This window comes from Gymnogyps californianus, chromosome 2 (assembly GCF_018139145.2).
Source record: "Gymnogyps californianus isolate 813 chromosome 2, ASM1813914v2, whole genome shotgun sequence".
Lineage (NCBI taxonomy): Eukaryota > Metazoa > Chordata > Aves > Accipitriformes > Cathartidae > Gymnogyps > Gymnogyps californianus.
In genome coordinates, this window is record NC_059472.1 from 113,833,851 (window position 1) to 113,861,474 (window position 27,624).

Consider the following 27,624-nt stretch of genomic DNA (forward strand, 5'->3'; position numbering starts at 1 on the left):
AAACCACTAGCCTGTAAATACAAACATGTTATATATTTGATCCAAAGCAATTCTGTTTATCCACAGTACATAGATATTGGTAAATGCAGGACAGGTAACCTTTTTACATTAGCACTTATGTTGCTTATTTGTCACGGTGAATTTTTAGGTAAGTTTACGTTGGGGGTTCACTGAGAGTAAAATGATTAAAAGCTTATGGAAATGTCAAGCAGAACTGTCAGGTTTAACCATATGAACGGTCACTGAAATAGCCAGCGACTTTGGCAAGCAGAAATACTCCTCTTTAAGGGGCACTGTTGGATATGCAGAAACAAGCTTGTCTGTGTTCAAAGGACCACTAATCCTCTCTCCTAGTTTTGAATAAAGGGTTCCCAATGACTCTAAAGCATTGTATGGGCATTAGGGCCCCTGATGACTTTGACTGAGGTGCTTGCACCTTTTCCAAGCTATTACCTATTCAGCTATGGGGAAAGTTTCTGGAAAATTAAGCCTATATCCATCCTTTTCCTATAGACAATTGAATTTTTGGTCCACAGCAAGAGCAATTAACATGGAGAGCTCGTTTTTTACGTCAGCCCTTGGTCTTTCTGGACGATTTGTGCCTCTCTCAAACGTTGCCTTGTCCTCTCAGGAATGGAGAAGTCCATGAACATGCATGGAGCAGGGGGCTCTTGCCCACTGACACCCAAGGTGCATGCACAGAGCACCCTCAGTGGAAAGCAGAGGAACTGAGGGCATGATTTTCAGAGGGCTGAGTATGTCTTCTCCATACCTTGTCCCGGCCTTCTAATGATTCCACTCGGAGCAGTAGATACTTGGCATTTCTGAATTTGCATTGCTGCATTTGCAGAAGCGTCTAAGCATTTTGCATGTGCAGAAACTGCTGACTGCAAATCCACCGGCTCTTGCCAGTTATATTTTAGGTCTGTGCCAAATGGGCACACATTCTGGATGAGCTAACTTGAAATATAGCGGTGACATACGCAGTAGCAGTTTCACTTAGGGCCATGTTAGCAGCTTTGCTCCCTGCCATGTCTTGTGGTGATTCCATCTTATGCAGCAGAAGAAGATGGTGGTATTAACAAGTGCCTGGGGGATTTCCTAGCATGAGAACTGCTCAGTTATGCTGCATCACCCCTGCTCCTTTGGAATCTGTTAAAGTCTGGCATTTAGTAGTGATGCTGCTGAGAAAACAGGCATATAGCTATTTTGGGGCCTTCAAAGTGGGGAGAGGCTGGAGGTAACCTGGAGAGAAGGCACCATTTCTCATCCATTGCATGGAAGGGCATGTGCTCATTACCTGCAGAAGTCATCCACTTAACACTGCTGCTATTATTATTGGTAAAATTATTAAATTATTACTTTCCAGGGAATAAGAAAGAAGTCTTTATCTTGTGTTGACACAAAATCGTTGCAGAAATGGAGTTTGCCTTCTCCCACTGTGGTCCTGGTCCTCTCTGCCTGACGTTTCTTGGGTCTTCTTCTCACTTCCCTGTTTCTGCATGGTTCTCTCCCTGGTGCTCTTGAGACTTCCCTGCATCAGAGCAGCACATCAAAAGAGAGATGAGCCCTTGGGATGTGACAGCAGAGACGCGTTTAACTTCCTTGCCATTTAGCACAAGTTGCTGTAGCATTGAACTCCATGTGACTGGAAAGTAAACAACTCCAAACCTCAGACAGATATCTGCCAAAGCTTTCCTTGCTTATTTGTTTTGGGGCTTTGTTCTGCAGGTCCTGTGTGACAGACATGTGCGAGTGCCCGGTCCACAAAAACTGCTACTGTGAGTCATTCCTGGCGTACGCCCGAGCCTGTCAGAGGGAAGGGCTGAAAGTCCAGTGGGTACCGGAGCAGAACTGTGCAGGTAAGCATTTTGGGACTGCTTCTTTGTAAGCCAGTACATAGGCTAATAGGCTACTATCCTTTTACTGGTGGAGGAGGATCAAAAATGAACGGGCCAGAAAGGACTGGGATTGCACTAGCAGGGAAGTTGCATTCTGAGTTATGGTGAAAAGAAAGATTTTCAACCATCAAATACTAGAAATGTTTATTTTGCTGCAAAACTTTTCACCTCTAATGCCACCTATCTTGATTTTATGTACTTCCAGGAAGAAGTACATGCCTTTTTCTTTCAGGATATGTAAAGAGTTGATTACAGATAATATTTAAACTCATTTGACCTCCTGTTAAAGCACAGTTGTATTTCCAGAGACAACATGCATATATGATTGCAGTAGGTTCAACAAGGGAAGAAGAGAGAGTGTATTTAATGGGAATATTAAAATGCAAACCTGCATTAATTTCAGTACTTGGACCAGATTCCCTGTGTGATTAGGACTGCATTAATTGCAAGTAATTGTGAGTAATTGTTTCCATGAGAAGTGGTGGCCTGTGGTCATGATGGGCACTTGAAGTAAAATGCAATACTGCAGATGAATATGTCCCCTGACGATGGTCTCATTAATTTAGTACATTCTATAATGGCATCAGTTTGCCTGCAAATGTATTCAGATTTATGTAAAGCAATTGACAGTAGTTGGAAAAAAAATGAGAGAAGGATACTCAGTGCTGGTCAAAGAGCTATTACTCTGTGGTCCATTTTGGTGATTGTGTGTGGCTCAGGGTCTACTCTCTCAACTTCAATTTCCTTTCCTGTTGAAGGCACAATAGCAGGGATGGGTGAGTGACAGAGCAAATTACATTTGATTGACTGTTCCCAAAAGACTCATTTTTTTTCTTACAAAGGAACAGAACAATCCAAACAGGGTGTCACTAAGTGAAAGCCTTATTTAAGGATGTGGTCTCAGACAGCACTAATAACGTATGTAATTTTAATCTATTGATCTGGTAGCAGATCCATGCAGAACCTGAAACAAGCATCCTGACTTTTTTTTTTTTTGACCAAAGCACTTCAGACCGAGACACTGTGGTAGATGCTGTAAAAAGAATAAAAACTCCAGTCCCTGCCTTAAGGAGTTTATACAAGTGTTGGCATATCACGACTTAACTAATGGAGGCTTCTTTTCACAATTTTTTCTGGCATTTTACCAAAGACAAGAAAAGTTTCTAAGGCAAAAACAGTCCTTGAGAGAACATTATGAAGGAATTTAAACACACATCTTCCATTAAAGCTAATGAAAGAAATGTTTAAATCCACCCAAGTTTTTTAATCTCAGTGTAGACTTCTAGAGGGAAAGGGGAAATCTTGTTAAGCAGAAAATATAGATAAGCTGTATATGGTCAAGTACCCTCAAAACACTTACTTAAGCATCCAGTGTCAAACAAGGAGCACCATCTTCTACAGTAAATCTTACAGTAAGCATTAAAGTGCATCCACTGCACTCCATATGTTACCAGTGGCCAGCATCAAGATTTTAATCTTTAACTTACTTTTTTCTCCCCAAAACTTGTAGTTACAATTATTGTGTCCTAATTATGGCTAAAAGTTCCTGGGTATGAAACAATATATCTGTAATAAAACTTTAGCGTTCTGTGACTTTCATTTCCTGCTTGACATTTCATAGCTGGTGGGATACTTGGAAGAGCTGTGTTCTGATGAAAATGGAGTATACTTATTAGTAAAGTCAGGTTTTAATTATTCTTCTGTGTGTTATAAAACCAGATCTTGTGTGGTTGCCAGTTCCTCTACCCTGACTGCTGTACGCTTAGCTCATTTTTATAATCTTTAGAAAGCTTATGTTGTCTGGAGGGCCAGCCAAACAGGATGCTCAGGAGGCTGAATTACATGCCCTGTTCCCTACATGCTCTTCCTCCTCCCCCAGTGCGGCAGCGTATCCTCCTCCAAGTCCTCCGCCAAATACTGCTGCTCAAGGTTTGCTGTCCTTTGAGGTTGGCTCTGTAACGGGAATGTCAGCTGTCATTTAACTGGAGGGGTGAACAGAAGCAGCTAATGAGTAAGGAAAATGGTTAGGGTAGGAAAGGGTGGGTGAGATCTGCATGGGAACTGAGAGGGTTTGGAAAGGAATATGGGCTTCCAATGGAAGTAGTGGGGAGTGAGACCTGTTAGGATGAGCATAGGAAGAAATATGATGTGTGAAGGAGAAGAAAAACAGGAGAGCCAGTGTGAGGGAAAGAAGAAATAAGAGAAAGTGATACATGCAAGAGGGAAAAGAAAGGATACAAAAGGAAAGGAGATAGAAATAAGATTTTTTTTTAGCCCAAGAAAGGTTAAGCAAGCAGTTTATAAAGTGCAATTAAGTAAACTGAAGTGGTGAAAGGCCATAGTAATTTAAAACTGAATTTCTGAGGGCACTGAGAGAAAGAAGACTCAAGGATGGCAGATGGCAATAACTCCCTGCCATGGGCATGACTACACAGGCAAGAAGAAAAAGCAGATATGGACTATAATAAAGTGCAAAGTGCACATGGTAGCACTGATGTGCTGACATGCTCCAACAGCCTCATAAAAACTGAAAAATTTTCTCTTTTTCCTATGTGATCAGTTGAACTAGAGGAGGATGAGTGTAAATCTGATTTTGACTCTTCTCTCCTGGGTCCCTTCTTCTCTGCTGTGGAATTTTCTGGCCAAAGTCACTCTTTTTCCCTATTATATCTTGCTTTCCTTTAATCGCTTTATTCCATGTGAATGTGAAGGTTATTCTGACTATTCAGTGGAAGCCCATTAAAAACTGAAAGTTGAAAAGATTAACACAAGCGTATCATTAGAAGGTCAGCGCCCAGATCTGTTGCATTCTACTATGTTAGAAGGAGATGTTGTGAACAGCAAGCACCACGAGTGACATTCAGTTTGAAAGTCCTACAAAACACCTCGAAAGCTCAAACTGTGCAACACCAACAGAAGAAGCAGGGTGATTCATTGATGCACAAATATTAGCTCAGACATTTCTGTGGAATCAGATTTACCAGATATTATCCACCAAGGGAATCCTTCAGCAGTTCCATGTTAGGTATTTTGGCTTTTGTGTTGGGGAACAAGAATTCCTCCTAAATAATTACGGCCATGTCTACAAAGACAGGCGCAGACAGATACAAGCCTTCTCTGTGAAACTGCCAAACTGGCTGGAATAAACCAGCTCTGGTCTGAAAACTGTATAGCCTTATTAGGCAGGGTTTATTAGCTCAGGCACAGTGCTGTATTTATATGACTATATGGCTTCTGGACTGGAGCTGGCTATCATCCCGCCAGCTCAGAAAGCGGTCTGAGGAAGCTCACATCTGTCATGCCAAACACATGTTCTAGAAGAAGAGTGGAAAAATCCTGTTGGGACTGGTAACATTGCAAAATGTAGTATTATTAGTAACTTTTGTACTTTGGGGTTGGGTTTTGGGGTTTTTTTTGCTAGTGCACTAAGGAAGTTATTACTAACAGAGCTCGTTTCTTTAAGAGAGGAATTTGCCTTAAAAGACGGGTGCAAAAGCATCACTTCTGTTTTCCATGTTTACACGGTACTGATTCATTTCAGCAGTCCCTGGGAAGCCTACTGCAGAATGTCTTTATTTTTATTTTTTAAACTGTTGATGAAGTGGAATGTTCTGGATCAGTCATACCACATGTTAACAACTGAAGCACTCAACAATAAAAGCCATCCAGGGAACTTAAACAGCAGCCATTGTACTTTTCTGATTTTACCCTTGACAGCAAGTTAATAATGCCATTATAGACTGCCTACAGCAGAAAAGAAAGTCATCATATCTTCTACATGGCATCATCTGAAGGAGGTGTTCTGACATACCACATCCATGTGTGGTAGAGCAGAGTTGGGGAGTACTTACAGATGCCACAGCTGCCGAGGGCAGGCTGTAATATATTCTCATTTGCCAGGGGTAAGAGATGAGGAAGTGGAAAGGAGACCTTGACCAGCTTTCCTCAAACCCACCAGCTGAGGCACCAAACAGAGCTCAGGTGGAACGAACGGGCCGGCTATTACTGCAGTAAACCTTTGTGGGATGAAACGCGTGCAGCCTAAAAACTGAAGCTCGCAGACCTTTCTGTATGGAAACTGCATGTACTGAAGCCTAATATTTCAGTTTGTGGTTGGTCAATTAGAGATCCTTTGAAGGGAAACTCATTTTCAGAGAGGAGGGACAAAAGCTGCTAGTAAACAGCCCCCTTAAGACAATTCACGTTGTATGTGGACAATCACTATCCGTCTTTGAACATCTTGGTCTACTTTTCTAGACAGTTAATACATTGTTTGCAAAGCTCCTGGGAGCTCTGCACATTTTCGTTTCCCCTCTTATAGAGATTCACTCTCTATTCTTAACACACTACGTAAGTGCAGAGTTTGTTGTGAATCTAACATTTTTCTGTATGCCTAATATTGCTTGCATGTTTTTCCCACCTTCTAAATTTCCTGTTTCATTTAAATTTCATTTTAGTTATTCCTTTTGTTTGTTTCTTCTTCAATGTGCATGAAAGTTATCATGCAGAGCAAGACAGAAATGTAAAGCTAGAAAAAAGTTCTCAAAAAATCTATGCCCACAAGCTGAATAAGTCTATCTTGAACATTGCTGAAAGATGTTTTTTCCAACCTATTCTAAAATGATGTTCAATAAAAGATGTCTCTCAGAGTTTTTAGATAGCTTGCTCTAGTGCTTTCTCATACTTAAAGCTAGAAAGCTTTTTTCCCCCTAATATCTAATATCTATCTAATATTCAGCTGTTGATTCTCTGTAACTCCGGGGTAATTTTCTGCTGTCCTATCCAATTTTTCCGATTTTTTGTTTGCTTATTTAATATCTGTGTCCTGAGAACTTTGTATGCATTCTTGCCAGAACTCCTTCTTCAGGGCTGCTTTTCACATATGTATAAATGCCATAAAATGCATAAGAAGTAAAACTTGCAAGAAGCTGATGCTGTTTTGAAGATCACTTTGTTACTGGTGAAGAGGAACCCCTTAAATTTATGATGCCTTAGCACTAAGACTTCCATCCTCTGATACACTCTTCTACATATTTAATCAATTTATTTCTGCCTATTTCCTCTTTATGAATAATAACAGTACTGTAATGGCACTCTAAGGCCAATCCTTGCAACAAAACAGCATTTTTCTGTCCATAACAGAACTGTTCTTTAAAAAATCTGGACCTTTGATCTCTCTCAAAATGGGAGAAACCTTCTTAATGCAACCACCTCTCTGTAAATAGCAAGAGATGATTCTGGATGCTTGAGAGTCCCTTACCATCTATAAACTATTTTATCAGTACTTGTTTTTGCCATCAGCATAGCTGTTAGAAAGAATAACAGACTTTTATTCACTATCGAACCATGTATTATTCTCCATACTAAAAAGGCAGGATATAAAATGTTAAGAGTTTAAATATTGATCTGGAGGGGGTATAGTGCTTTTAGCTGAGCCCTCAGTGTCTTATGTTGGAAATGCATTGAACTGTCAACTACATAAATCAATGAATAGATACTGGAACCATTAAATACAAGAATCCTCATTCTCAGTGATCCCTTGGTAAAAATAGCATAAAGCATGGAAATAATTGATTTTTTAACTTTTTTTTTATTTTAGAAATGGTGCTGCTGAACTAACAGCATTGTTTTGATTTGCTGCAATATTGAACATATAATCTTAGGAATAGAAAGTCTGACATGGTGAATGACTCTCCTTTCTCTTCTTTCTGTAGGAGTGGGACTGATAATAACTGTCTGTCCTTGTAAATGTTTCAGGAATCTTTGATAAAAGGCATTGTAACAAATAAATAAACAATGTTAAGCCTTAAATATAAAGCACGGATCTGCTTATAGATAGAAACCTTGCCAAAGCTTTATATACCATCAGCCGTGTTAAAATTCTCAAAAAGTTCAAGACTGCTAGGAACTTGATACCTTTTTGATTAGGAATTTTGCTACCTTTATATTTGCGATGTAAAGTAGTGTTGCATTTAATATAGTGGAATCTCTTTACAAGTAATTTTTTCCTCTAGATGATCGTCATACCAAAATGTGTTTTTTGATATTTGCAGTAGAAACCAAGCAAACAGATATGTAACTGTCCTTGTGGGACTCTGTGTAATACGCATATTTTGTTCCTGTTAACTGCCTTTCAGCAACCCAGTGTAAACATGGTGCAGTTTATGATACCTGTGGTCCAGGATGTGTCAAAACATGTGACAACTGGAACGAGATTGGCCCATGCAACAAGCCCTGCGTTGCAGGGTGCCACTGTCCGGCAAACTTAGTTCTTCACAAAGGAAGATGCATCAAGCCAGTCCTGTGCCCACAGCGATGACATTAGTTCTCTTTCTGCGGACACTAATGCGGGTGGTCACTGACCCCTTCGATGCTCACAGCCAGTGAAGGACTCCAGCTGTTTGTGTACAGATTCTGCAACGTACAAGTCAGCTCACAGAGTGTAAATATGCTCCTGTGTGTGTATTTATGTGTGTTTATGTATACACACATGGCACCTAGAAAGATACATAAATGTATACTGTGTGTATGTAGATACACATATCTATACACAAGTGCCCTAAACGTAAGTACAACCCATATATTTATATATATGTCCACGCACACAAATATACATCATTTCTATATATCATAGAAGGATGAATTATTATATGTATATTTTTTGCTATAAAGTTTATGTATTATTATTTCTAGGACCCTGATCTGTAAGTCATTGTATAAATAAACCAGGTGTTTTTAATATAATATAGTGGCATGAAAAGATTGGATGACTTTGCCATTGCATAAGTTTGTCATTTGCAAGGAAACTTTTCTAAGGCCATAGCACTGCCAGACTGGATTAGTTTCAACACAGAACCTGGATTTACAGTTGTACAGGAAACATATTTCTCTGGAGATGGAGGATTTATCTAGGAATATTTCATGCGTACCTTAGAGCTGCATAGTGATTGGTGACAGTGCTTAATCAGGCAGAGAAAGCTGGGGATTGGCTTTTATGCTTTACTGAAATAACTGTGCAAAATGATTTCCAAAGCTGGTTGGCCAACTGCCAGCATAGAGATATTTCTTTCTGGAACGGCACCAAAGAGTCAGGGGCCAGATTTTCAAAAGTGTTTGGCACCCAGCAGCTCGCTTTGAAAATTTGACCACTTCCCATTTCATATCCTAATGCCCCGTCTCTGTTGTTGTGTTTGGCAGTAGCTGTGAATACACAATAAGGAGCTTGAAGAAAATATTCATGTACATATTAGCCCCTTTAACATGTTTGAAACTGCTGGGTTTGTTTCATATTTCCCCCAAATATTATGCAGAAAGCAAACCCCACTGTGAATTGGAGTGTTTGATTTCAGTGTGCCTTAAAACATGAAATAATGCCGGGTTTAGTAACTCATTTAATTTATCAGCATGGTTTAGAAGAAAGACAAATTCACCCCACCAAAAAACCAGCAGAGAATGTCAAATGCTAATTGGAGAACTGCAATTTATTCCCTTACTGGTCTTTTGCTTGAGGTTTACGAACATGTGGGCTCTGTGAAGTTTGCGTGACTTTTGAAGTCTCTCAGGGGAGAAGCAATAATATGGAATTTCATTAGAAACTGTTAAAAAAGCCATACAACTTTCTCAAGCCTGAAGGGAGGGGGGGCTATTTTTCTTCCACTGGAAAACCTCTTGTAGAGCCTGATGGAACGGTCTCTGGAGATGACAGAAATCTTTGGGCATCTGATTTAGGTTTATAATGAAGTAATACCCTCCCATACAGCTACTTCCATTATGCCTTGCATTGAAATTGCACATTGTAATGCTTTGAACAATTTTCTCCTTCAATTCTTCACTCTCCAGGAAGTTTCGCAGGGTCTGAGTTTACAGTGAGTGAGTGGGTGCAACACACTTGGGTTATACAAGCTGTCTGCGATCCCGTGCTAGAGGAAGATGCTGAGTGAGCCTGGTTAGCTTAGGCACCACACTATCCAAAATGCTGCACCACCACAGTGTTAAAAAGAGCTGGGCAAATAATGCCAGGAGCATTCGATGGACGTTTATGCAAATCTTAAATAAACTCAGCTTGATCTTTTTGTGTCCCCTTTGTGTTCATTTTCTCGGAACAATCAAATAATTCGGTTTTACTGGCAGAGAGAGTTTCAAAGCCGCATACACAAGTGCACTGGGAAGCAGAACTGCAAATGTGCAGATCCCATCAGAGCAGGAAACTAGAAGAGTTTTATGTGGCTTGTGTGATAATTGAATGGCGAAGCTGAAATTTAGAACAATTGCAGTTGGTCTAAGGAGTTAAAATGGCAGTCATTAAAAGAATTTAAAGCATCAGTTAGACCAAAGAACATTTCAGCCTGTGAGCTTTCGATGCTGAGGTATGGGGTCTCAACCATTAAAAAGGTTATTTGCCTAGCTCTAGTTTAGGATAGATTTTCATTACTGATAGATTTTCATTACTTACTGCTCAGTGTTTCCAAAATAAAAATACAGGCAAAGTGAATTGCATACATGAACGGTGTATAGAACTGTCCTTCCCTTTTCTTCTCCTGACTGATGAAGGTGAATGAAAGGTGAAGGGAGAGCCCTCCAGCTCAGTCCACTGATCACATTCAAGCAATGCTTAATTGATGCCAGGTGAAGAGGTGACTCAGTCTATCTGTAGGACAAACTCTATTTTTAAATCTTAAAATGGTTCAGTTTGAACCTGACCTACAGGTCATCTCAAAATGAGGACTCATTCCTCGGTTTAGCTTTTTCACATCTGCCTAATTAAGGGTAGCCCCCTGCTTTTTGCTTTAGTGATGCAGACTGAGGAAGAGAGGAAAGTGGTTTTACCTCTAAGCTGTCTGATTGTGCCCTTATGGTGCTGTAGAGCTTTTTCCTCCAAACTCCGCAGTTTTCAAGGCAACAGTAAGGGCTATCATCTGCTCAGTTCACATGTACAGTCAAGGCAAAGGAGTTCTGCTTTTCTAGACATTGCCCCCAAGCTTCAACTTAGCACAGGTTTTATATCTGTATCTGTAGTTACCCTGTGCCCAGCTGAGCTATTCAGACCAGATCAGTCCCAGCTGGGGCTGTCTCACTCCGCTCTCCTGTTTGCCTCTCTTCTTCCAGGCTATTCAAAAGTTGAAAGTCTAGCCCAATAACATTAATAACAGCATTACCACTGGCCTCATAGAGTTTGGGTTGCAGCCCATCTTCCTCCTCAGTGCAGCATTCTTTCTAATTCTGCTGTCTTGGCTCATGAAATATTACCCCTAGGATGCTAGGGCTTATGAAATATTACCCCTAGGATGCTAGAGCTGGAAACTTCCTGCATATCACTGGGGATTTATTTTTGACAAAATTCACTGATAATCCGATTTTAGTATGCTAAATGTGTTTAGTATGCAATAATCTGTTTTTAATAATAGCATAAGGTTGATAATCCATATGGTATATTCACCATGCAAAACTGATGGTTGCGTAAGTTTTGGTCTTGATTATGCTTATATCAATCTCTGCATATAACTTTGTGCCAATTTGTAAGGTGAAATATATTTGAAGGAGCAGAGGTTCCAACCAAAGAATGATCCAAAAGAAAAGTCTGAGAAACAGCTCTGTAATCCAGTGGATGAATTCAAGGAAAGACTTGGGTCAATAGCTTCGCCATTAACCTGCTATGTGTTCCCTGGCAAGTCATTTAATATTCTCTACTTCACTGGGGAAATGAGGCTCTGGGTTTATGCATCTTTTTTAAGTTTACGGATAGAAAATGTTCTAAAATGCCATACGTCGCCAGGGCAATGTCAGCTGGTATTTTACCGATCTGCTCAGGTCTGCTTTGCATTAGGTTGTCCCATATCTCCCATATCATCATCGCTTCAAAGTCGGCTTTTAGTTGGCATACGTGGAGATCAAATAAATTTACTTCCTCCTCATTTACTTTCAATTTTGTCTATTTTTGTCATATATATTGAATTTTATAAACCATGGAGACAAGCCATAGCCACACAGAGCAATTTGAGTTGTAGCCCAAGACTCTGTAGGTACTCCCACATCTTCCAAGAACACCTTTCTTCTATAGAGTAAGGTATACACTTGGAGCAAAAAATGAAAAGATTCTTAATATCCTCCCCAAATGTGACCCCATCCTTGCATCATGTAAGTAGTTTCCAGTAGATAACCTAAAAGAAGTAAGTTCTTCTCATCAGAGGCTTTTCTGCTTTTCTTGAACACAGGATTCAAATACAGTTTGACACTGCTTGGCTTCCCACTGACAGAACCTGACATTTGCAATAGCTGGACTGATCTTGAGTGACTGTACAGGGGTACTTTCTTTTTTGCCTTCATCAAAAGTGGACAAGGTTGTATCAGAGCTAACGGATATGAGAATAACAGCCCATGCATTTGCAGCTGGACAGGCTGGAAAGAAAGGCACTCAACAGCATTTAGCACTGAAGTGGTGAGAAGTTTCAGGTACTTCAGGAATGGTCCCAACTAAGGGGGCATTATGCCAAGGTCTCAGTATTTGACAAACAGGAACTTTACATTACATAGCGCTGATCAAATGCTTGTTCTGCTATCCCTGATTTTACCATTTTAGAAAGCCCTGTGGCGAGAGAGATGTTTCTGCTTCCTTACAGAAACATTCCCAGTCTATGACTGCAAATTTTTCAGGACAAAGGCCTAACTGTGCTGCCATTACAGAATTCCTTCTCTCTCTGTGTAAAGGTTGTTGCACAGATTAGTATTCTAGTGCAATAATCACCATGACACCTGAGCACCAAACAGAGTCTGTAGCAACAAAATAAGGTTCTCCTGTGAACACGAGGTAGCTCTTGATCCCTCAGATGGCCACGGCACTGTGTTTGAATGAAGATGGTACAATAATGTGAGGAAATAAACAGGCAGGATGGCAGAATTAGGGTAGGAGGCAAATGAGAAAGGAGAAAGTAGTAATAGGATTTTTTTTCTATGTGGGTATTTTCCCTCTAAATGGTAAGAACTAAACTGAAAGTGTTCTCTGACAAAGGCAAAGTAACATCCATACTCCCTGAGCGAAAAAACCCCCACCAACCACCCAAAAAACCTCAAACCAACCACAGTGGAATCGTATGTTGAGATCTGAATAGAACAGCTGTATATTGGTAGGTATAGAAATCTATAATTAAAATAAAGTTATGAGCTTCTATTCCTACTTTTCTCACAACCCTTAAATCACAGTAGAAGTCACCAAAGTTAAGCAAAGGGATCTTATTTCCTGGGCTGAGATGAGGAAGCCTGCACAATTCAGTTCTCGTGCTTCCACTAGCACAACAAACCTGTTTTGGTTTCCTCCAGGATATATGTTTTAATGAACACACATCATTTCCCAGTCTACAACTGTCAGAACAAAGGCTACAAATGCACTTTTACAACTAGTCTTGTTCCTGGCTTTGAGATAAAATTGCAAGTTCTACCTACTCCTAAGAGGGCACAAGTTTTCTTTTTGACAACACTGCTTTTACCAGGCAGCAAAGTTGCTCAGCATCAAGCAGCATCTTAGAAACTCCAAGCAATGTTAAATATGACATGTAGCATTTGCTATTTGCATGACTTCACCCTTTTCATTGCGAGTTATGAGTTAACGCTGGCCCTGTGTAGAGGAGGAAGTTGGCTCTAATACAGTGTGTATGTGTGGTGGGAGAGGGGTGGCATTGTATAATTAGCATTATCATTGATGGCGCTTTGTATTTCCCTAAGTGATGCTTATACTTGGGCATCAATATAATTTGGTTTTGCACATTAAAGTGAAATGATGGGAATGCAGGAATTTCCTGCCCAGACAGACCCACATTTTTTTCTTATCCAGTGGTGAAGAAATGCCTCGAAGCATGCTTCAAAGAGCGGTATGTAAGCCTCATAATGGACAGCTATGCAACAACCTGTTCACAGCGGTAATTTAGCCTTATATTCTGGCAGTAAGTGGTTGGTACTTTAATGACCCAATCGTTCAAAGCACTTAACTATGTGCTTAAACTTTGAATAACCTCGTTTGCTTCAATGGGGCAACATACATGCTGACTTCTAACCACATGCTTAAATGGTTTCCTGGGTCAGGGCCAGAGAGTTCAGCATCTGGCGGGATCAAATATTAAACCTCATGATATTTCCTATTTCTTCATGATTTCTATACATAGATCTATTTTATGATCATGCTGCTATCTACTGCTAGAACATCACAGAAGTCAAGGCTTTTTGAAGCCTTTTGTTTTAAGACTTTAGAAGATTGGAGAAATTTTTTCTATTGATTTCCACTGTCAAAATAATTTCTTACATTGCATTTTAATTTCCTACCCTATTTTATTTCTTGTTATTGTTAAAAGAAAGGGACGTACTGGACTTGGGTTTTTTTCTTTTGCACTGGTAAAAGTAGGGAACAATTTCAGTGAGTTAACTGTTGCTAGCTGTACTAGTTTTAAACTGGTTTGAGATCGTACTAGCACCATCCTGGCTTTAGAGCTGTGGAAGTAATCCACAATCCTGGTGTGGCTGCCCTCAATTATTAGAATTCTAATTGCTTCTAGCTGTAGTTCATTCTAAAACTCTGATAACGCTGTATTAGAATAAAAGCATCTGCAGCCCAAATCAGTATAAATAATTTGCTACAAGAGATCACCGTTTATAAATGAAAGGGGGGAAAAAGTAATTTGTTGTACTTAATTTACATTCACAATAATTTTTATAAATGGTATTAATAAGGAAAAAGGAAGAGTGAATATAGAAACTGATGAAGAAAAGAGAATTTAGAAACTAAAGATTTTTTTTAATATTTAGTGCAAGTATTCAACTTCTTCAACGAGCATCATTGAGTGGCATTAAAAACCCATAGAAAAAACTTGATTGGGTTCTACAGAATATGGATCAAAACCCAGAAGTGGATATGTGCTGATGCAGTTCTACAGTTAAAATTTCACTGTGTCTTGAAGGGAGTAAAATAAATGAGTTTGGAGGAAATTATTTCTCCCATCTTAGGCACCTGAATGTTTGTTTGCTAGTTTGGGGTGGAAATATGCAGGTGTTTGAACCCCACCATGTCTGATATACAGCCCTGACTTTCTTCATATTGATTTGCATGAAGAATAACTCTAGAGGAACCCGCAGAATAATACTTATGTCAAAAGGCAAGATGTGCTTTTTTTTTTTTCTCCATTTCTTGTTCATTATAATTAACTGTTACCCTGCAAATGATCAAGGGGAAGAGAAGCTGCAGGGAAAATTACAGCGTGTATCACATATATTAGAAGTTTGAAGCCATTAATATATGGATGGGTTACTTGAAATATTTTATATGCAATTTGTGGAGAATGCTCTGTAGTGTCAAGAGCATCACTGCAGAATGTTTACATTTTAATGTTTAGAATTGCTTTGCTTACTCATGCTAAATTTTTAAGATTTCACCTGAGGTACATTCATGTAAATACAAAATCTATTTAGAATTTTACTAAATTTCTGTCTTCAGTATGTCTCAGTTTATACCTTTGTTGAATTTAAAATGATTATGTAGTTTAATGTATCTCACAGAACTGCAAAATTGTGCAGTAACATTGACATGGCTTGTCTTTGAATGTCTATATGGTTTTTGCGAGAATATTGTACTAATATAATTTTGTAAAAGTAGGATTGTGACGAGTATGTTTGTAAAGACATTATTTATTCCCTTATAAACTTAATATTTATTATCTTTATGCAGATAAATATTGATGCCTGATTATTTCATAGCTGTCAGTGAAAACTGCTGTTCTGATCTGCAAGGTCTGACTCAGAAAAGCAATGTCTCCCACACAATGATTGATACTGTATTCTCCCAAGAGCTGATGTTAAATACTGTTATTTCTTGGGAGGGAGGGAGGAGCCATGCAAACTGTTTTCCTTTACTTTTACCTGTGATTTGGGAGCTGGGATTTTGGGACCCTTTGTTCAGCTGGTGACTCGTTTATGTGGTATCACTTGGCCAAGTTACTTCACTGCTATTTGCCTTAGTTTTCCCACTGGTGGAACAGAAATGATAATGCTTTACAAAAATCACAGAAACTTTAGGAACAATGAATTTGTTAGAAATCCACTGATTTGTGTTTGGGCAAGGATCCTGTTGATGTCCGCTGGGCTCCAGATCAGGCCTCACAATTGCCAAGTATTTTTATTTTTTTGCAAAGAGGAACCTGCCCTACTTCTGAAAGGGTAAGTAGATCATGAACACAAAAGGCCAGGGCTGAGAGCAGGCCTTGCTCCGCGCTGAGCGAGAAGATGACCTTCTTTGGTAGATTTCTCCCTCCTGGACCAAGATGAGGAGAGCACAGAAGGTAAGAGATTCAGGACTTTGCTTTAAATTCATAGGACTACTGGTGCTGCATGCTCTGTAGCTGTGGGACTCCTTGCTTGGTCTGTACTAAGTATATTGGTATGCAGCCCCCAGTGACAGGCTGCTTCAGTATCATGAGACACTGAATGTTTATTTTGGGGAGGGCAGGCTCGTCTCACCAGTCTTTGTTCCATTACTGAGTGTGAGGGCAATGCAGAGATGGCAAGGTCTATAGTTCAAAGGCTGGGTGATCAGGCCCTGCATGCTAGTGTACCTGGTGACTACTTACATGGTCACACATAACTTTTACCCCAAATAACCGCTCAGTGGCCACAATTATTCCATATTATTTTTCCTACCCATTTTGGATGTAGCCTCCTCACCAAGAATGCTGCAGTATCAATTCTCCTCCGAAGCAGTGTGCAGTTACAGACTTTACCCTCACTTCTCTCTTGCCAGACTTCCCTTGGCCCTTGGTGAGATTAAGCCCCAAAACCGTCAACATTTTGTCTGCCCAACATAAGGGCTTTATAGACTGACCTTTTTCAGAGCACTTGCACTGTTCATGGAGGCAGAGTATAGGTCCCATTGGCACCTCTAGCAGCTCTAGTAGACCTAGTATAGGTCCCATGGGCATGTCTAGCAGAGTACTTGGGGTGCTCTGACCCCAAGTGTCTAGGACGTAGTACCAAAGGGTGAACAACACAGATAATGAGGATGTCCAGCTTTACATAGGAAACCCCTGGAAAAGACCAGGCTACGATCCACACCTTCAGGATGGCATTCATCCTCAACCCCCAAAACAGCACGTCCTGCAGTCCCTGCCTCACCCACTGCCCTCTCCAACATGTGGTTTATGGGTCCTGCTGGTGACGGCCTCCAACCTGCGAGGCTCACATTCACTGCTGGGTAGATCCAGCTGGCCAATAAATGCCCTGAGATGGAAGCGGAGGTACAAAATGAGAAGCTCCCTTAAGGCATGATGGGCAGATGGGCTGCAAGGGCAATGAGGAAAGGGACAGGCAGGACAGGAAAAGAGGACAAGGAACTCCAGCAGAGCACCTCTGAGGCTCAGGCTCCTCCACTTCTGCTGTCTTGTTCATTTGGGCAGCCTGTGCCTGGCACATCACAGCAGCAATCCTTCCCTCCCTGCACCTGTGCGACCCGTTCTGAGCTGGACAGCTTCTGACACTCATTTTTTTCATTAAAATGCTCAAAGAGAAAAATCTTCTTTAAGAAAAATATGGAAGAAAGGCCTTACACGGAGGCTGAGAAAAAAGTCTGGTGGCTGTTTCTCATTTAAACAATCTCTATGGTTTTTTACGCCTTTCAGGCTATTCACTTAATTCAGGCTAATAATTGGAGTACTTCATCACTTACAGTTCACTATCAATAGAGTTGTGATGTTTGGGAGTATTGGTAATAATTGTTCTGCTAATTAAACCATACTGAAAAGCTAATAATCCCCATTTAGGATTTTTAACTGATGCATAGCTTCTGTTTTTATCATTGTGTCCTGCGGTTACCACACATTAAATTTGCCCTTGAAAGACAATGCTTTGTCTTCAGTTGTATTCATCCCATTTTATTTAGTACATCTGGAAATCAGGCTCAACATCGCTATTATTTCCCCATCTCCTTTCACTGTCCTGTTCTAGGACATGGTGTTTTGTAACGCTGTTTCTCCCCCAAAGGTCTGTCCCAGTCTGTGGTCTTTATGTAACTGTACATAGATAATGCAATTGGAGGACTATATAAATGCAGTTTTAACATTCCAGAGCTGAAATAATGTATTTGATAGTAGACAGAGTTTAAATAATTTTAATTTAAAAGCTGGAAAGAGAATAGCAATTTTGGTTGCTATTTTCAGAATGTACAGCAGATGGTGCTTAACAAATATGCTTTACAACCAATGTCTGAAAACAGCAAAGCCTGGCAGTTTTAATTTTAATCATGGTTCCTGGTCTTTTCTAATTGAAAAACCAGCAATTTGAATGGAAAGCCCCCAACAGGATTGACTTACTTCAATATACACAATGTGCACAATGTGTGAAGGATGGGGATACAACAACAGTTGTTCAAAAACAGCCTCTCGTGTGCTATAAGCAACTATACATTTGGAAAGCAATTAGGCATTAGCAGGATTGTTTCTCTCTTGATTGTTGCCCCTTCCCTCCAGACTCATCATGGTTCGCTTAACTAATGGGAAAGATCCAAGCTCCCAAGCACTACTTTCCACACGGACAAAAGAATATGAAGAAAATGATGTGATGAGACCTAGTCTGATGTTCTTGAATGCTCATTTGTAAACCTGTCAGTGAAAGAAGTTTTTTTTTCTGCTGGCACCAACAGATGATCCTGTGCTGTAGCTCGGGCAATCCTTTCCCAGTGTGGGTGGGACCTGTCTCAGGACTAAACCAGAACTTGCATCACTGTTTCCCCTCTTGTTATCTTATTAGCAAGATCAGAAAGGTGCTGCAACTCCAAGGTGCTATTTACATTCTGCAGTGTCAAAACCTCAAGATTTAGCTCTAATAAGGCAGCTGTCATTATATAGAAGCATAAGCTACTGTGAGCCAAGGGAATAATATGAAGGGGGGCAATGAGTCAGAAAGCTTACTGACATGCTTAGTAAAGTTTTAACTAAGCTTTATTCTTTTTAAGGCCTGCTTTTTTCCAAAAAGCATAATTTCTTTTTATAGAAAAGTGCATTTTTTTCATTACCGATGAAAGGGCTCACAATGAACATCTCAGAGAGGGAAATTCCTCCTGCACAAACATTGATAAGGTACGAACAGCAGGAATACAAACGTTTACACCAGTCTTCAGTAGTGGTGTATCAACCTCAACCTTGTTGGATCTCTTCTTAACCCTGAAGGGTACTTAGCTGCAGACTGTAATCTGTAGTGACGGCCATGCAAAACCGATTGGGAAGACCTTTCATGCCCACATAATTGGCCTAAAATCTCTGGAGTTGCACTGATGTAAATGAACAGAGCATTTTTAGATGCTCTGCTTGCCTGCTAAATAGCCAGTTGTGCCACAGTGTTGCCCCAATTTCTCTAATTTAGAGTCAAAACTTGATTCCCTATTAGAACTGAGACAACTGGCCATCCGTGGAATGGGATGGGGAACCCATACATCTTATGGGCAGCTGTGGGGGATGCAGTCCTCATTCTTGCCTGCAGCAGTTTTATAGGCCAGCCAGCCTTTAAGTCAAGTTAATGCAGCTGCAGGCCTAGTGCCGGTGTTAAGACTCCTTTAAGAGCTTGAACACATGAATTGGATGCTTTTCCACCACATCTGCATAGGGATGCACATGATGACCTGCCAGTTGGACTTGGATATGGAAGTCTCACATCTGCAGTAGATTTACTAGGATTCAAAGAGAGTGATTTCAAATATGGGCCTGATCAGATTAACTTTGAAAATACATAGTGCCATGAGATGTTACGAATCATACCTACTAGTCCAGATGACAGGGAAAAAAACCCATCAGCTTTGCTGATTAAACCAAGCCAGAGCCCAGGTTTTAGAGCAAAGGTGAGCGGTCCATTAATGACTCAGAGCCCCCGAGACCTGAGTGGAAAAGCCGCCACCAATTCAGCAAAGAGGCTGAAGATCTACCAGGACCTTACATGTGCAAGCTGTGTGAAGAGGCCCTTGTTCCTTGTTCTGGAGCTGAAGAGGGAATGAGAATGCATCTCTCTGGCATTTGTGATGGCACGATTGTTTATGGGCAATGGGAAATGATGTGAATTTATCTGAGGTGTAGCCAAACAGAAATGGCCAAATTCTCTCTGAAACCATTATAACAACAGACAATTAAAGGAGCCTCTGTTTAATGATCCTAAGAACATTTTGAGGAGTAAGTGATTACAGCCAAGATCGTTGGGAGCCTGTGTGCAACTGAGTGTCTGTTTAACCACCATCTGCAGCTGTTGGCCCATTTTCTCCCTTTGTTTAAATTTCTATTCTCCACAGGCCGCTGCGAGCAGATCACAGCACTGCTGAAGCAATAATCAATACTGCTCTCATTTTAACTCACTTGCCACTGAGAAAGCCAAGTTTAAAGTTTTTTAAAACAAACTTGGGCAACAGACTGTGTTGTTCAAGTTGCAACTTCACTACAATTATAAAGCTGTAGGAAAAAGATTCATTGATATATTAATCTGTCACAAATCTATAGTATCTACTCCCCTTTCATCCATCCCATTTTGCAGAGTACTGGGCAAATGCCAAAGCAGACTGCAAAAAAATCTTTTATGGGATGCAGTAAGTAAGCATGATTTACCCAGTCCTGAAAAGGGTGTGCTCTTGGGCATGGAGTCAGAGCAGCCCAAGTGTGTGTGCACATGTGTGTTGCATGTGTGTATGCAGGTGTGATGGGGGAAAGGCACAGAAGAAGTAGGACCGCTATGACTGTAGCATACGATGCAGAATGCGTTGTCCATTTTAATGGTGAAGGTAATTTCTCCTTTCCTCCCAAAATCAGAATATTCCTCTCTGGTATGGGGAATGACAGCGTTTCTCTACCTTGAGTCTTCCCAAGGTAATCAGGAGAGAGTCACACCTTGAGCCAAAGTCCTCCTGCCTACTTCTGTCCCTACCACAGTCAGTAATGTCTTACTGCGAGCTGAACAGAAATGTAGATCTGGCCCTCCACAGACCTGCTTCAAGGGATGGTTAAGACTAAAATAACACTAGAAGAAACACTGAGCAAATCCCTGATGAAGCTGAAAGGAGCAGATTTTACTGCTATATCTACCAGTAGCTGATCAGAACTTGTGCTCCAAAACTGCATATTTAGGAAATTTCAAAGCTGCCATCCATCTAAAGGGAGGTGTATTCAGTACCACAGTTTCCAGTGAAAAAAATGAAAAATTGAAAATGAAACCAAGGTAGGTTGCAGCATCAGTTCTAGTCTAAAACTTGTCCCCTTAGCCAGGGAAAGGTATGTTCAGACACTGTGAAGGGACAAACTGCTTGGCTGCAGGTGAAATTTAGAAAGGAAGTATAAAATGAGTGTTGTTATTTAGAAGGTAGGTCTCTATTATGCTTGCCTAAATATAGCTAGATTTCACAAGTTTACCTTATTTTCTCAAAAGTGAAAATGGTAACTTGGAGTTTCATACAATAAGGGTGTCCCCAGGAGCAGAAGGTATTGTGCTATATCGTTTAAAGACTTAAGAGTTGCTGTTTCTTATCTTTGGGTTTACCTCTGCCACTGTGAACTGCACCGATCAAACCGAAAGAAAGCGACTTACATCAGTGAAGTTAAGCCAGTGTAAGCTCCAGCTGGCTTGGAGACATAATACAGAAATAAATTCTTACATCTACTACTTTGAACACTGAACTGGCTCTTGAGGTGTCCTGTAAGGCTGTGGGTCGTTGCCATTCAATCTACGTCCAAGCTCGGCTCTCACTGACACTAACAGGTATGCCATGTACTTCTTATTCAGAGAAAACAGAAAGGCAATTACACGTCTCTGTTTCATGTCAATTGGATCAACAGAAATCACCGTCCCAAGGCATGGGGTGGCATGATGAAGGTCGGAGCAAGAACTCTGCCATGGATCCTTGCAAACTGGCAGCAAGGACAGGGGCTGGGGCACTGGTTTCATTGCGGTTGTGTGTGACAGGAATCCCAAAGTGAGTGAACAGCAAGCGAAGGCAGTGTGAGAGTGAGACTGAAGAGGAGTAAGAAAAGCTTGTGGTGCTCAAGGACTTCTTGGAATACTTTATCCACGCTGAATTGTGTTTAGAAAAACTACTTTCTGCTCTCTGTGTGTGTAAACAGGACTACAGTATCGAAAACAGTAACTCCTTACTCCAGCCCGACAAACCTACACAACCAATTTCTAAGAAGCAAAGCCTCTTGTTGTGGCTAACTGCTTAATGACTAATACAATAAAAAAAGCAAGTGTTTAGACTAGATGGTTAGTAGCATAAGTTCACATAATCTATTTCCAGTGAAATACTAGAAACCCTACCAGCCTTCAGCTCCTTTCATATTGACCAGCAAACCAGCTGGGGCCCTGTCTACATCTCATAAATGCACCTGACCTGTCAAAACAATGATCTTCTACCTGCAAGGGGTACATTATGATCAGGAATCATTAGAAAAACAACAGTTTCAGAGTTCTGATGTTCCACATGCGTCTCCTGCAGCCCTCCCAAGCACAGGGTTTCCTTTCACAGGCCCTAACCCTCACCTTCTTTTGCATGGTCTCTCATCAACTCCCACTGCTGTGACTTTGTGTTTTGGGTTTAGCGGCTGTGACTCGGTTTGAGAGGAGGAAGATGGAACACTAGCTAGCTAGCTCACAGTTCTGCCTCAGATCAATGCTATGGTAGTGGTGTCCACTGTGAGGTAGACATGACGGCTTTGTATCAGTACTCTCTGAAAAGACTATGAAGAAACTTTTCCAGACCTTTCCTTCGTGATTATCTATCAGCAGGGCAATCAACAGGATAGAAATGGAAGTCTTTAAGATTACTTTCCAAAACAAGAAGACCTCCCATTTTTGGAAAAATCAGAGTTATTAGTCAAATAATCTATTTGCATAAATCAGTATTACTTCTGTAAAGCAGTACCAACTAGTCTTGAAGCAGTATTGACTACTCCTGACATTTCCTACTTTAAGGAGCAGCATTCCATTTGCATGGAAAGCAGGTATGAATTTGTCTTTAAAGTAGCCCAAACAACTGAGCCAGATCTGGACACTGGTCTGATGAGAAGTTAAAGGAAAAATCCAGCTTGTACTGCTGAGGGACTGATTCCATACAGTTTCTATAGGCAGCTCTGAATCAGAAATCAGGAAGTTTAGACCCAGCTCCAAAGCCACTCTCTTAACGCATCCATTTGCTTTTATCTTAACGCGTTCATTTGCTTTTAAATACCCTGCTGCTATACCACGGACAAGCAAAGCACAAACCTCGGATTCTTCTTAAAGCTGAGCTCTTTATTAAAATATTAAATTATCAGCCATAAAAAATATATTCTACAGCAAGTTTGTTCATTCTTTTATTGCAGTACTTCCCAGCAGCCACACTCAGCTATTTTAACTCCTGAGCCTGTTCCAGATGATAGTCTAGAAAGTCTAGTTCTAGATGGTCTAGAAAATCAGCCCCTACTAAAAGAAGGGACAAAAGGCTTTTCACAATTTGGGGTAAATCCATGAGAAGAGATTTCTGAAGTTTATTACAAGCAATGACTAAAAACTAAGACAATGCTGAATGGTCATCTCCATAGTGGAATGGATAATGATTATGTTAGTAGAGTGATGTGAAATATTGACTACAAACGCCTTATAAATGTATTTCCTCCTGTAATTGTATGGGCAAGTTTAACTGTAACTCTACACAGCAGCTACATTTTTTGTAAGAATTTGTAACCATACACTATGGAACTTTTAATAAATTACCTATACTAGCAGGAAATAAACCAACAGTTTTTAGTTGGACTGTAAGACACCAATAGTGTATTTCTAAAAAGCTACATTACATTGTTTATATCATTTAAAACAAAAATTAAAGTTTTTTTGCTTATTTTGAAGACAAGTAACAACTTTGCAAATTAGTCTTTGTAAATTGTTTTCATTAGCTGTAAACAAGTCACATAATAGAATTTTGTACTCATGCATTTAATTGTACAGAAATTTTGACTAGAGTAGGGTAGACGTGCATTTTCAGAACACAGTTCCTCCACAAATTTGGTTTTAAGGATTCCCCTACTCATTAGATAGAAAAACTAACAGAAATAAAATTTTAGATGGGTAACTTTGAAGACTGTATCTACGCAAACTGCATTTAATTGCTGTAAACTATCAGATTTTGCTTTGAATACTAAAAAGCAATTCAAATTCTTCGTAAACCTGTTAGTTCTCAAAAAATGATAACAGTCAAGGGGGAAAAATTGTAATACCTACTAACAGATTAAGGCCTAACTCTTGTGGGGTTTTTTGTGAATGTCTTCATTGACAAGAGATGAATACATAAAACGATTTTGCTTTGAAGGTAGTAAGCTGAGGGAATCTATTTTGAAGTTTGTATCCTCAGCTATAAATCATCAATTGTGTAAGTCTGTTCCCTTTGACGACTGTCGCGCAAAGATGGCCACGTCTCAAGAAGCAGCAGCTCTCAGTTTGGTGAGCATTTCACCTCAATGATTTCTCCCAGCAGATGAAGTGATGCCACACGCAGCACGGTTCAGTCTGCTGAAGGGATGCTGGATGCTACGCGCAGCGCACTCAGTCAGAAACAACCCTCCTCATCCGTGCTCTTACGGCAGGCGTTGTCAGCGGAGACGCCTGGTGTGGACCGGGGCGTCTGCATCTCCGCGATCCCAGCCGAGGTGTGCACGTCTCCCCCGCTAGACGTAACGGGTGATGGCGTCCAGCCGCATGCCACGGGCATGGCGTTCCCTCCACGGCGCTGCGAGGCCCGGGCCCGCCTCGGGGAAGGCGCCGGTTCAGTGGGAGTGCTGCAGGGCGAAGGCGCAGTTCTTGTAGGTGGCGTAGGGCAGCAGGATGGCGCGCAGCATCTGCCGGCACATGGCGGCGGCCAGGCGGGCCTGCGCCTCCCGCGGCCCCACCACCCGGCAGAAGGCCGAGTGCTCCGACACCCGCAGGGAGCCGCTCCAGCGCGGCGGCTGCGCCGTCACCAGCCGCCCGAAGACGGCGTCGAGGCCGCGCAGCCTCATGGCCTCCGGCCGGCTCAGGGCCGCCGAGCGCCCCCGCCGCCGCCGCCGCCAGGTGGGGGCCGCCGCCGCGGGAGGGTGGGCAGAGGCGGCGGGCGGCAGCGCCGCGCCCCGCAGCCACCACAGCGACTCGTCGAGGGGCGAGCGGGGCGCCCACAGCTGGTAACCGTCCGCCATGGCGGCTGCCGGCCGCGGCGCGGGACGGGGCATCTTTTCACCGCGGGGTGCCGGGCAACGAGCCCTCATGCCGCCCGCGGGGCCGGGGCCGGGGCCGGGGCCGGGGCGGTCGGGGCCTGCCCGCCGGGCCGCGGCCGTTGGGGGACTGCTGGTTGGGCCGGGGAGGCGGCGGCGTGGGCAGGGCACGTGGGGGCTCTGGGGCGGCAGCCAGCGAGGCCGGCAGAAGCATCCACCCAGAGAAACAACGGGGGCTGGTTCTGCCGGTCTCGCCGTACAAAGCAGTTTGTGTTTCCACTGTCTCTTCGCACGGAACTGCTTCTTCCTGCTGTGCTAATGCTTTTCTTTTTTTCTCTCCACCTGTCCTCAGAGCTAGAATTCATCATCTTCTCTCTTGATTATTGCGATCTGCTTTGCTGCGATCTCCATCAGGGCGTGCAAAATAATTACTGGGCTCATTTTCACCTGCTGGGCTGAAAAGACAAGCAGTTTCTCCCAGCTTGCTTAGGATTCCTCTGTCGTGTTGAGCGCAACTGTTTTTATTTGAAGGCCCTGGCAAGAAATTAACAAAGCCTCCTTTACCCACATTTTCAGGGGGAGTGAGTATTTTAAAAATTCTGATTATGTTGAATAAAACTCAGTCTTCTCTCTTGCTCGATAAGATTTTATTTCCCCGTGTATTCAGAGGCCTCGCAGTCTGCTTTCCAGCTGTCTCTGCTGGTTTCTGCTGCTGGTAAGGTTTGAAATGTGGAGCTTGAGTGGACGCCTCACGGGGGAGAAGACTGAGCCTCTTTCTAGACAGACAGTATACTTGCAATTTTAGTTTTGGAGTGTTTTGACCAGCAGTTGTAAATCTACCAGCTACAGCACATGTTCATTTTCTTTCAGCTTGGGGTCACTGTGAATATATATCACGATGCGAGTTGCTGAATGTTCTTCTCCTTAAGGGGGAAAAGAAAAGGTTGTGTTATACAGATGGACAAATTTTGCATAAGGGCTTCCTTAGAGGTGGAGGGGTGTTACAGCATTTCAACGTGACTGATTTTATTTTCAGTCAAAAGCCTCCAGCAGGGTGGGCTGCTATGAACAGCAAAATGGTTGAAGTAGAAGAAAAAAATGGTTTCCAGAATGAAATGATTACCGTGTATGCATTTATTTTTATGTATTTATTTATTTTGGCAAATGCATGTGCATAAAGATAGTGTCAAGGGACTTTGTTAGGGATGGCTTCTCTAAACCATGTTCCAGTAATGATTTCTTACCGCTTTGCTACACAGTTTTTTCTTCAGCTGTAATGATGCCTGCGGTGAAGTCTCCTACAAAGCTAGCCTAGGTTTTCTCTAGTTTAGCAGCATGACGACCCTCCCCACCAGTGGAGAAAAGTGGTATCACAGAAACTATAGCTTTACCTGGCAACTAAGCTCCTGAAGAATAACTAAAAGAACTTGTCAGTGGTAACTAGCTAAACTTTGCTGTAGTTAGTTAGCTTGGTCTTTCAAGTCTTGGCTGACTTGCTCACCATTGTAAACAAAACATTCCTTATAAATTATTCCTGTTTGATATGAAGCTGTTGGAATATGTACAGTTGGTGTGTACATATGTCGTACATAGGAAAACATAATGAGTGTTCCCTAGAAATACTAAAGCATCTAAATATTAAACCACTCATCGCTGTTACAAGAACACAAGAAATTCACAATCCGGAATTACAGTTTATTTTATTTGCGATCAGCAAAGAAGGACCCAGTATGGCCTATTTAACTTAGTGCAGAATAAATTTTCATTTTGGATTAATCTCTCTGGGAATAGGTTTTTTAATTCTGTCTAGCATCTGTGATTTGCATTAATATATGCAAAGTGTTGTAACAGCATACTCTTCCCAAAAGCAGATCTCTTCAAAATTAAATGCTCCATTTTGATAAAGAGAATTATCTTTTGCTTAAAAAAAAAATCCCTAAACATGAAACTTTTTTTTTAACCCACAGTAGTCTAGCTTTTACAGCAAAATGCACACAGCATTTAGAAATACTGGTTTAAAGGGTTTAATTTTGCATGTTATTAAACTGGATAATTCCTTCACAATATATGCATATATGCTGGTTACACTGGAGTGTCTCCATCCAGTACTAAAAGTATAAGTGAGTGTATATATATGTGTGTATGCATATATATACATATTTATTTTCTACCTATTCTGTGTAAGTGGCAGATCATGATATTCTTTCCTTTAGTGAACCAGGTTTTCAGTCCTGAGTTTACTACTCAGTCCTTTTGTTTAGGACAATTTCCTGCTGATTTCACTGCGAGTTTTGCTCAGTTACAGTCTGAATAGGAAGTTAATGGTGTCTTCACCTTTTGGTGCAGAGCTAATTCTGAGTGACTGTGATTTTTTTCTTGTGGGCTTCAGAGACCTGGATACCCACACATTGTCTCACAGTTCTTGATGTCCAGCAGTCTTTTTGTCCTGTTTGTTGGGAAACCCTTCCAGGTCATCTTTTTTCAGATGTCAGCATATAGTCAGATTGTACTTTGCT

At 41.3% G+C, this 27,624-nt stretch overlaps 3 protein-coding genes across 3 annotated transcripts in view; 1 reads left to right on the plus strand and 2 right to left on the minus strand.

Annotated features, from left to right (window-relative positions):
• Positions 1 to 8,916, plus strand: part of BMPER (BMP binding endothelial regulator) — a 150,922-nt gene extending 142,006 nt beyond the window's left edge. Inside the window, exons 14-15 of the mRNA XM_050915812.1 lie at positions 1,732 to 1,862; positions 8,039 to 8,916. Of these exons, the coding sequence (XP_050771769.1) occupies positions 1,732 to 1,862; positions 8,039 to 8,220 (313 nt within the window). The 3' untranslated portion in view covers positions 8,221 to 8,916. The remainder of the gene's footprint in view (positions 1 to 1,731; positions 1,863 to 8,038) is intronic.
• The window catches only part of LSM5 (LSM5 homolog, U6 small nuclear RNA and mRNA degradation associated), a 756,742-nt gene that overhangs the window by 649,627 nt on the left and 79,491 nt on the right, over positions 1 to 27,624 (minus strand). The gene's annotated exons all lie outside the window — the stretch shown is intronic.
• On the minus strand, positions 24,689 to 25,093 carry FANCD2OS (FANCD2 opposite strand). The gene has a single exon (XM_050892840.1). It carries the CDS (start codon positions 25,091 to 25,093, stop codon positions 24,689 to 24,691), a length of 405 nt encoding a protein of 134 aa, XP_050748797.1.

Excerpts from the sequence above, each read along its gene's own strand:
- FANCD2OS (XM_050892840.1), bottom strand. The coding sequence starts at position 25,093 with ATGGCGGACGGTTACCAGCTGTGGGCGCCCCGCTCGCCCCTCGACGAG.